General features: G+C 40.7%; 1 protein-coding gene across 1 annotated transcript in view; it reads left to right on the forward strand.

Moving 5' to 3' along the window:
• The window catches only part of FBN2 (fibrillin 2), a 200796-nt gene that overhangs the window by 179915 nt on the left and 10306 nt on the right, over positions 1-10575 (forward strand). Inside the window, exons 53-58 of the mRNA XM_081825620.1 lie at positions 2116-2241; positions 3812-4018; positions 5054-5179; positions 6819-6941; positions 8546-8662; positions 9290-9422. Of these exons, the coding sequence (XP_081681746.1) occupies positions 2116-2241; positions 3812-4018; positions 5054-5179; positions 6819-6941; positions 8546-8662; positions 9290-9422 (832 nt within the window). The remainder of the gene's footprint in view (positions 1-2115; positions 2242-3811; positions 4019-5053; positions 5180-6818; positions 6942-8545; positions 8663-9289; positions 9423-10575) is intronic.

Below are 10575 nucleotides of genomic sequence, written 5' to 3' on the forward strand. Positions count from 1 at the left end.
ATTTCAACAAGAGAAAAAAGAAGAAGAAGTTATCAGAAAAGACTTCTGATGGCTTGCGGCACCTGGGCAGAAAAGGAAAATTACCTACAAGGCAGGAGAAAATCAAGCTACTTTCTTCAAGGTCTCACACTAATTCTCACGCCAATGGTAGCAGAGCAAAAGTAATCTAAAATTTTGGGACCCGTCTAGCCATCTTTCAAGTATAAAAGCTCTATTATATGTCATCAGACATGGAGGAACTCATTCAGTATGTCCAACAAGAGCCCTTCTTAAAAAAAGTAATTCAGACAACAAAAATACAAATCAGAATAAAGGTGAACGACATCAGGGATAGCATTAGATCAACAAGGCAGACCTTGAACCCTCAGATTCTAGAAATAACAGACACTATACAGTTTTTTAAATCCATAACTTAGCTCACTATTTTTGTATATACTTTAAAATTTCCATAATAAGTTTTTTTTTTTCCTAAAAGGGAAGGAAAATTTCACCCAAGACACATGATGGTGAATTTTAGGACACCAAGAGCAAAGTGAAACCCCTTAAAGCTTCCAGAGAGAAAAACCAGATTTCCTGCAAATGAACAGTTAACATTGGGTAAAAGAAAAACAATGGAGCAATATTTTCCAAAGATGCTAAGGGAAAATAATTTTGAACTAAAATTCTACACTCAATCCAGTAAGAAAATAAAAAAGACATTGTCAGAAATGTATTCTAGAATGTTTACCACCCACATACCCTCTAAAATGATTACCAAACTAGATACTCCCATGTTTTGTTTTATTAATCTAAAAGGACGGGGTACTATCCATGAAGCAGTGGTAAGCCAAGGAACCAGGAAACCTCATGATTTGGTTTACAGAGATATTGATGGCACATAAAGAAAAGATCTAGCAAACCAAAATCTCTAGATCACATCGGCGTGGCAGGTGGCACCAGGAGAGGGCAGAAGAACTCGTGCCAGAGACTTTTGAAACTGGTCCTTGTTGACACCGATGGAAAGTATTCATTGCTGAGTATGTGCTGAAGTCGTTTCATGGTTACCACTGAAAGGACAGAAAGAAGATTATAACTTCCAGACATGAGATGGGGACAAGAGGAGGGCATAGAAATCTAGACTACTGTAAGGAATATTGAGAGAGGAGGGCAAGAACATGGTAGATACAAAACAAAATAAAATGACAGGTAAGACTCCAAACACATCAGCAGTCACGATAGCTGGGAATAAACTACCAGTTAAAAGGCGGGCCTACGTTTTAAAACTCCTTTTAAATCCAGTTTGGTGCTTTTTGTAAAAGAAAGGTGCCAAGTCAAGATGTGAGATAGATCTACGATAAAGGGATGGGACAAAAAAACATTGAGGGCAAATGCTGATAAAAAGAAAGCAAAAGCAAAATAAGTACCAACAAATTAAAGATTTTTTTAAAAAGTATAAAGGTGAAAGCAGCTCAATCAAAAATATCTCATTATCATGAGCTCCTTTATGCTCATAATAACAGAGCTTCAAAAAAAAAAATGCCCCAAGCAAAATTTACAGAATACAAATATAGTAAGGACAAAGGAGATTTTAATAAAGCATTTTTGCTCTAATTTATCATAAACCAAAAGAGCAGTACTACCTAAATTCCTTCTACCATTAGTGGCCCTCATACACCGTACTACTGTGATTTTACTCAAAGCTAGTCTGGAGGCTTGCCCTTCATCCCTGCCTGTGTGGCTTTAACCCTACTCTCTTCTCCTCCCTAACACCTCCCCCTGCTCTGCTCCCAGCCTCTCTCTCCTGTCATGTAACCAGCACCCTCTTCCCCACAGTTCTTTCCCACCTTGTCTGGTGTCGCAGGGCGAGTTTATGTCTTGTGGAGGCCAGTTGTCATCAACCACCACCCCTTCCCCACGAGGGGTGGGGAGGGAAAAAGAAAGAAAAAACTTTGTTAAGAAAGAACCCACCTGGAAGGATGAAGTTAAAAATAAATCCATATTCACATATGACTGGTTTTTACCCCATCATAGTATCTTGGCGAGGAAGTTTTAAATAAGATATAACCCACTCGAGGACAATTTGAAAATAGTAATTTTACAGTCCGCTCATTATTCACCCTGTTTGTTTTCCCGAAGATGAAAATGAATGCAGGACCAAGCCAGGAATTTGTGAAAATGGGCGCTGTGTGAACACTATTGGGAGCTATAGATGTGAGTGTAATGAAGGATTTCAGTCAAGTTCCTCAGGTACCGAATGCCTTGGTAAGTGACACCTGAGCGTATTTTACCTGGTAAATAAAACATCTGTTTTATGATGTCATCACAGAAGAGCTCTACATACATATTCTTGTCTGCTAAAAAATCCTCCAATCTGAGTAATCCATATACTTCTTCCTAAAGGTACACATCTATTAAAATGATGTATTTCTGTGCATGTGAGTTGTATGCACATCTATGTGTAATGTAAATAGCCATCTTAAATAGTCTTTCCAAAATTAAGATTAATTAAGCTCTACGGAAAATGTGACTTTAGTAAAACTTACATCAGGAGATGATTTAATTCCAAAAGAAAATATTTGCTTGTGAGGTAAGCTTTGCCGTATTAGAAATATTAAATGCCATATTTCAAAAATGCAATGAAGTTTAATTTTTATTTTATGGTACAGAAAAATGTTTTACAAAATATTTTCCTATGGAAAATATGAATCTCAGACATTATGTTGTATTTTAATGCTAAAATGCATACATTATAAATCATTTCAGTTAATCATGAGCAGGTGTAAAAGTATGGAGTAGTAAAATTTAAGGCAAACAGAGAAATAAGAGCACTCATCACTTGATCTGATATAAAAACAGCATGTTTCAGCTATATCAGATTTTTCTCCAAATGATGTCATTGCATTATATCCTAGGAAATTGTTAGTCAAGAAAATAAATTTTATTTGCTGATGTCTTCAATCCAGACCCTTACTAACCACCATCTTTCTGGCAATAGAAAAGATAGCATACAAATTATAATGTACTTCTCTGTTCGTATTATTAAGGTTTCACTAGGATGGTTCATAAAACCATATTAAAGATTTATTTGCCTATTTACATCAGAGAAATTCCTTTATTTATACTAAAAAAAAAAAAATCTGTTCAGTCCAAATGTTTGAACACTCTTTTAGATGCAGAAAAGCTGAGATTGGATTGAATATGTACCAAGATGGTAACATCGTCCAGGATTTACTTTTCAAAAACAAGTCCTGATACTCATTTGCTTATTTAAAGGGAAATAATTTGGGATGCCTGGGTGGCTCAGTCGGTTGAGCATCTGCCTTCAGCTCAGGTCATGATCCCAGCGTCCTGGGATCGAGCCCCACATCGGGCTCCCTGCTCGGCGGGGAGCCTGCTCCTCCCTCTCCCTCTGCCCCTCTCCCCTGCTCTCTCTCTCTCTCTCTCCCTTGACAAATAAATAAAATGTTTAAAGATAAATAAATAAAAGGAAATAATGTCACTTCATTTTCCTTTTACTTGTGTTCTACAGGAATGGTAGTGTACTATCAGTTAGCTATTGATGGGTTGAAGAAAAACAAATCTATTTCCTAAGCATCGTATCACTTTTTGTCAAATTTAATAAATTGTAGTAAAAGAGCACACCACAGACTCCCTTCTCCCAACAACTTTATAATCGTGAAGCTTTCTGAAGCAGGGTGGCTGTTCACAGAGAAGAATATTTACCTTTGAAAAAGTTTGTGCCGGGAAGAAGAACACTGACTGTCCTATCTTATATGAAGACCAGGTGTCAGTTCCATGTCAGTGAGGCTCATTACCCACATTGTTATTTCAGACACCCGACAGGGACTCTGCTTTGCGGAAGTGTTGCAGACGATGTGCCAGATGGCGTCGAGCAGCCGCAATCTGGTCACAAAGTCCGAGTGCTGCTGCGACGGGGGGCGGGGCTGGGGGCACCAGTGTGAGCTTTGCCCGCTTCCCGGAACGGCCCAGTACAAAAAGATATGTCCTCATGGCCCTGGATACACCACCGATGGAAGAGGTGAGGAGCTGAGCAAAAGTCACGCACATTTTCGATGCGGTGAACATTAATTCAGATTAATTTGAAGGAAAAGTGAAAAAGTGATATAATGGCTAAAATATTTATATGTATACGTGTTTGTATATGCTTTTTGCCAATGATTAAGAGACTTGAAAAGATGTAATCTTCATACCGAATCTAAGAGGTAGAATTTATTAGGAAACTAAAGCATGAAGCTTAGGTAACGATAAGTAATTTTCTTGAGATAACACCCTTTCTAAGGGGTTTAAGAACATACCTGTCTAGCCCCAAAGGCCATGTCTGTAACCTCCAAACTATATTTGCTTTATTTAAATAAGTGTTTATTTGAGTGTGCACAAGGACGCAGTCTGTTTGCTATGAACGTATTTACAAACCAGCATGTCTCATAATTGGTTAGTGGCTTCCAGTTGTTTTTTTTTTTTCCCCTGAGACCACTCCTCATTTAAGGAGTTTATATCTAAAGGCTCCAACTTTGGAGATCATTCTAGCCTCTGATCCATTATTCCTCTTTGTTTCCACTTTTTTTGTACAACCACCTGATAGACTAGAGCCCTGAAAAAATACCATTTTCTTGTATTACTGTACACACTGTTGGTCCTGGGCCCGATTACTCTGCTCATGAAGCCCTTTCTTCAGAGTCTAATCCAAGTGTGGACGTGAGGTCCAGGCGTGGGAAATCACCACAAATCCCAGATTAGTTGGACTTCAGAGAGATAGCTTTCTACATCTCGCCAAAATAACTCATACTTAGTTTGCAAAATGAGTACACTGAAGCAGGGCTTTCAACAGAGCCTCCATTTATGGACCTCTTCCAATCCCGTCAGAATATTCTTTCCCTTCCGTGTTTCCATTCAGCGGAATGGTGAAGAGGTACTCCAGCGTTGCTGTGAATGCTGGTTGCTCATTATTTCACGTCCGTCCCTTCGTTTCTCTTAGCTTCCCACCAGTTTTATCCTTGCATATATATTAACTTGTGTGTTTGTTTTTATTTGGGGTTTTCTTTCTCGCCCGCAGATATTGATGAGTGTAAGGTGATGCCAAACCTCTGCACCCACGGTCAATGCATCAATACCATGGGCTCGTTCCGATGCTTCTGCAAGGTTGGCTACACGACAGACATCAGTGGCACCTCGTGTGTAGGTAAGGCGCGGGTCCCTACGTCTGGGCGGTGGCCAACGACCGTTTCCTACGAGTCACTGGGGCATGCGGGAGCTTTCCTGCGGGGCTTTGCAGTGTACCTTTCATGCAGTCATGCCAATCCTTTCAGGAATGCGGCTCCTGATAGCACAGTAGTTGTCCTTGTCCAATAATGTGGGACACAGAACTGTTCAGTTCATCAGAAGTGTTTAGTCGGGGAGCATAAAAACTGTAAAATATTCTTTCACCATTTTATATTTTAATTTAAAATTATAAGTGCCCCTTCGTGTGTCAGTCTCTTGTTGAAAGAAGAGGGCTTCTGACGGTGAGCCTGTGTGTGAGCATGTGTAGGGAGAGCGCTTTGTGCTTGTTTCTCATTGCTGGTTTTTTGCATAAAATATGCGAATGAAGCCTCATGTAAAATTTGCAGTTGCAAAGCAGTGTCAGGACAGAATCCTTCTACATTTTTACAATCTCTTTTTCTAATTTAGTTTCTTACGGTCTCACCCCCACCATTCTGTACCAGTTGAGGGCAGGGGGTGGGGGGCTGGCCTCTAATGAGTCTTTCCAAAGCATGTGACTTAGTTTTCATTGAAGAAAAAAAAAAGTGTCTCTTCTCCTCCATATTTAATCAACTTGCATGATAGTCCTTTAAAGCACCTATTTTACTAACAAACACACCTGGCATGAAAAGGTTCAGAAAAACCAAACTGACCCTTAGTAAGCATTTGACTCACTTGGTTGGGCATGGGAGTCCTTGAGAACAGCCACTGATCACCAGCTTCCGGCGTTCTCGAAAATGTGCGTGACTTTTGCTCAGTGTGTTTTACGAGGAAAAGGAGATTGTTTGCTGTCCATCAGTCCTAGCAGAAGAGAGCTAGCATGTTCAAGGGAGGACGATTTCGGGAGGGTTGTTTTGGTTCAGGATGTGAGCAGGGTGTGTAGAATCTTTAAGGCACAGTGCTGTGTGCTGGGAGCTGTACCATCCCTGGGCCAAAAGAAAAGAGGGAGAGGGTATCGAACCCTGCAAGGACAAAGCTGGGCACCGAGGGCTGCTTTGAAAGGCGCTGTGACCTCTGATCCAGTGACTCAGAGACTGAGCCATCTTGCAGGGAGGGAGCGGAAGGAAGTAAGGACCAGATGGAAGACAGAGGGCAGGAGAGCCTGCCGACCCGTGTGTGTGCAGTCGAGCTGCCCGGCCCGGGAGCAGCATGGGCCTGACTTGGGCGCGGCAAGCCTGTGGGACCCCACGGTGCTCAGCGGGTCAGCTCACAGTTTCAGAGAACGTCTTCCAGAGCCATGTGTCAGAAGAAAGAAACTCCTACTTTTAAGAGAATGATCCTCGAGCTGTAAACCAAAGTACATAGATCTAAAGAATGCAGTGGATTTTTTTTTTTTTTTTTTTTTTGCCCCCAGACAATTGTCCAGATAGTACATGTATCCCAAGAACCATAGATTGATCTACAAAGTAAACCAGTATGTTACTGTCGAGAAAACTGTGCATCATTTTCCCCTGGCTGGCTGTTTTTTCCATTTTAAGTTGAAGTGGGAAGGAAAAAGGTGAAGTAAGAACACGGAGGGAGGAAAGAGGCCGGTGGTTTCTTGAAACCGAGAATGTAATCCTGACATCCCTTTCACTTAGATCTTGATGAATGTTCCCAGTCCCCGAAACCATGCAACTTCATCTGCAAGAACACTGAGGGGAGTTACCAGTGCTCCTGTCCTCGGGGCTACGTCCTGCAAGAGGATGGAAAGACGTGCAAAGGTGAGGGAGGCGTCTCTGGCATTTCTGACCCTCGTGTCTCACTCCTTGCACATCCAAATTCATCTAGCCAGCCACCCTTCCACCTGCATCGCCGTCATTAAAGCACACCTTCCTAGTGACCCCTTGATCATTCACAGACAGTTCTACCAGAGGACACGTGGTAGGAGACAGAATGAAAGCCCAGATTACAGCTGTTTGCTTCCTATGTAGCAAACCGCACAAATTGATAATTAAGTGAAATTAAAACAAAAAAAATGTTAGGGAAGAGATTGAAACAGATAACTAAAATAAGATTTACTTTGCTGCTTATCTAAGATTTTATTTCCTCTCGACTGCTTATTACACATTTAGTGCAGATGATTGAAAATGAATGGATGAATTTCACTTTTTTGCACGGGTAGTATTAAAAGTAATTATCAAACTAAGTTAGACAATGACTATAGCTTCAGGGCTTTACTCGTGCATTCAGTTTTATCGTAAACCTCGCCCGAATGAAATGAATAGATTGAGAAAATCCCTGTCTAGCTAAGTGTTTGAAATACAGGTTATTCTTAAGAAGACAAAGTTGTATTTCCAAGGAATACCAAATAATAATAATAATTATTATTATAGCAAGCAGTACTGTTCTCTTGGATCTATTTAGTGAACCGTTATGAGTCAGTTTAATTTTGCATGTTGCTGTGAGGGCAAACAGTGTGTGTTGATTAAGCTTTAAAATAATGAGTTAGTGTTATGTGCATCTTATATTGCTTTCTACATTTACTTAAATATATTGTCCCATATTAAGTTTTACTCTAACCAAAATCATACTTCAAGTTTTCTGTCGGTATAGTCCAAATATAAATTCGTTTATGACCAGCATTATAGATGCTGTATTTTTGCTTCCTCTGGTGTTTATGACGCTGTGTTCATTTGGATCCTGAGAGCCGGACTCAGAGCTTATTTTCAGACCTTCCATCCATTCCCAGCTTCTGTTTTATTTTTATTTAATCTCCCCCCCCCCACCCCCTTAAGAGGAATAAGTGACCAGCCATATACTAAACTCTGCACTAAGTGCAAGAAGTAGAACCTTGGGGTATTCACCTTGAGAAGAGTTCACGGAAACCACTGTGACTCATCCATTCAGTTTCTTTTTTTTTTTTTTTTTTTTTTTAAAGATTTTATTTATTTATTTGACAGAGAGAGAGGTAGTGAGAGCAGGAACACAAGCAGGGGGAGCGGGAGAGCGAGAAGCAGGCCTCCCGCCGAGCAGGGAGCCCGATGCGGGACTCGATCCCAGGACCCCGGGATCACGACCCGAGCCGAAGGCAGACGCTTAACGACTGAGCCACCCAGGCGCCCCCATTCAGTTTCTTATTTTAAGAAAACTTTGTGTTACGTATCACCTTGGCCGTCCTCTCAGAGTAGCCCGTCGCGTGGGCACTGCTTGAGTGTGAGAAGAAACTGCTCGCCATATGCGTATGGAAGTCTGTGAAGCTTCCAGCGGAGCTCCAGACAAAATACGCCCGGGTCGAACGTGTCCGCCACGTCCTGTGGCTTCCTGGGAAGGGATGCGGAGCCAGGTAACTCTGCGCCGGTTTTCACTGGCTTCTCTTTCACCTCAGACCTTGATGAGTGTCAGACCAAACGGCACAATTGCCAGTTCCTGTGTGTCAACACGCTGGGAGGCTTTACCTGTAGATGCCCGCCGGGTTTCACACAGCACCACACGGCCTGCGTCGGTACGACTCGACTCCGCGGGGGCGGCTCTGCTGATTGTGGGTCGATGCGTAAGGAGCGTACTTAACAATGGCAGAGTATTCAGTGGCTCCGTACTTACCCTTAGAACCAGTGTGTCGTAATTCCTGGTTGGGAAGTGTCGCTAATAATGTGTCTTTTCACAAGAACGGTATCCACGGGAAAAAATAAATAAGGTCCAAGCTTGCTTAAGGTCCAAGCACGTGCACAGTAGGTGTATTCCGAACAGGACCTTTAGGTTGCATTCTAAACATAACCACGTCCGTTCAGACTGAATATGAATAAAGGCTCATTGTGATTTAGAACATGCTAAGGGACATGGTGGGTTATTTTTATGTTAGAAGACACACGTGTGTGTTGAGAGTTTCAGTCTGCATTATCAAAAGCCATGTACTCAGTTGACCCAAGGTATGCTTTAATTTCACCTCTCTTGAAATACCCCTTTTCTTGCCACTTTTGCCTCTGACCTGACAGTGAATGCTGGCATGCGTTTCCCCCAAGTTTTCACATCTTAAACTTAGGCTTTCATGCCTCACTTTTCACTTCGTGTAGTGAAATCTGAGTCATGTAATGACTGGGAAGCTTGACACCCCTCCTTCTTGCTTTGCTAGACAACAATGAATGTGGGTCCCAGCCTTCACTCTGTGGAGCAAAAGGAATCTGTCAGAACACGCCTGGAAGTTTCAGCTGCGAATGCCAAAGAGGGTTCTCTCTCGATGCCACTGGACTAAACTGTGAAGGTGAGTTTATTTGCTAAAAAATCCTTAATCTAATACAGCAAACTATTTTAGCTTCCAGGCCACTAAATAGAGAAATGAGATCATCTCAAAAGGAAAAAAGTGTTTAACAACATAGAACTCGGCGGATGATTTTCGTTCATACATTTTCACATACCATTTTGGGGGCAGAGGAAGACTTTAATGTGACAGAACAAAAATTCTAAATGAATTGGTTTTTAAAGTAACTGGAGTCTTTACCTAATTACCGAACTAAAAACAAAAAAGACGACTGAAAAGGAATTCTGTAACTAATATGGTATACAGTAGTGTACAAATATGTATCAGAAAAAAATGGATTTTTGTTCCATGATAACTAAATGTGTGAAAGTTAAGTGTAAGAAAAGAAACAATTATCAAAGAGAATTGTAAAATATATGAAAAGCACTGGGGAAAGTGATGGCTATTTCCATTTTATTTTTCTGAAACTCCTCTTATTCTCTCTTCTGTAAAATGGGCATTTTCTATCAAGCCACCTGCCCCCCCACAATAGGTATTTCCTGTGAAGTCCAAAGAAACATTTAACTGGGAATCAAATAAGAATCTGTCTCTACTCAACAAAATATTATACTGCTCTCCAGTATTTCCACCGCAAGGGCTAATGTAGTAGAATTGGTATCTTTTACAAAACACACATGCCAGAAATTATAAGATGGTATACATCCCCTTATATTTGTATAAACTCTTGCAATTTAAGTCTTTATTGATTTTAGTCCCCCTTTGTTATTCTTAGAAATGTATGGTTCTGGATTCTAGAAATATATTCAGAGTTTTTAATATACTCTTTATAAGAAGTATAAGACATACAGAAATCTAATTTGTAGCCAGGAAAAATTCAGTTTTGAAGATTTCCATTTTAACATTTTATATTTGAAGTCACTGAAACTTTTAAAGTATTCTGTATATACAGCTGCTTGCCACGTGTAAGTTCAGCCTGTGATCATCCGCATAAGATACCATTTATTAATTAGGCATATAAGTTTGTTATACACACATCAAACATGCCAATTTTATTTCACTCTCTATGGGTCGATTTCAAGCCTCAGTTGTCATTCCAAAAGAGTATGCATGTACGGACCAGGAAGTTATTCCATATGTTGTAATAATACCACATCATATCT

Source organism: Leptonychotes weddellii, chromosome 7 (genome assembly GCF_054177405.1).
Source record: "Leptonychotes weddellii isolate Sample4059 chromosome 7, ASM5417740v2, whole genome shotgun sequence".
Lineage (NCBI taxonomy): Eukaryota > Metazoa > Chordata > Mammalia > Carnivora > Phocidae > Leptonychotes > Leptonychotes weddellii.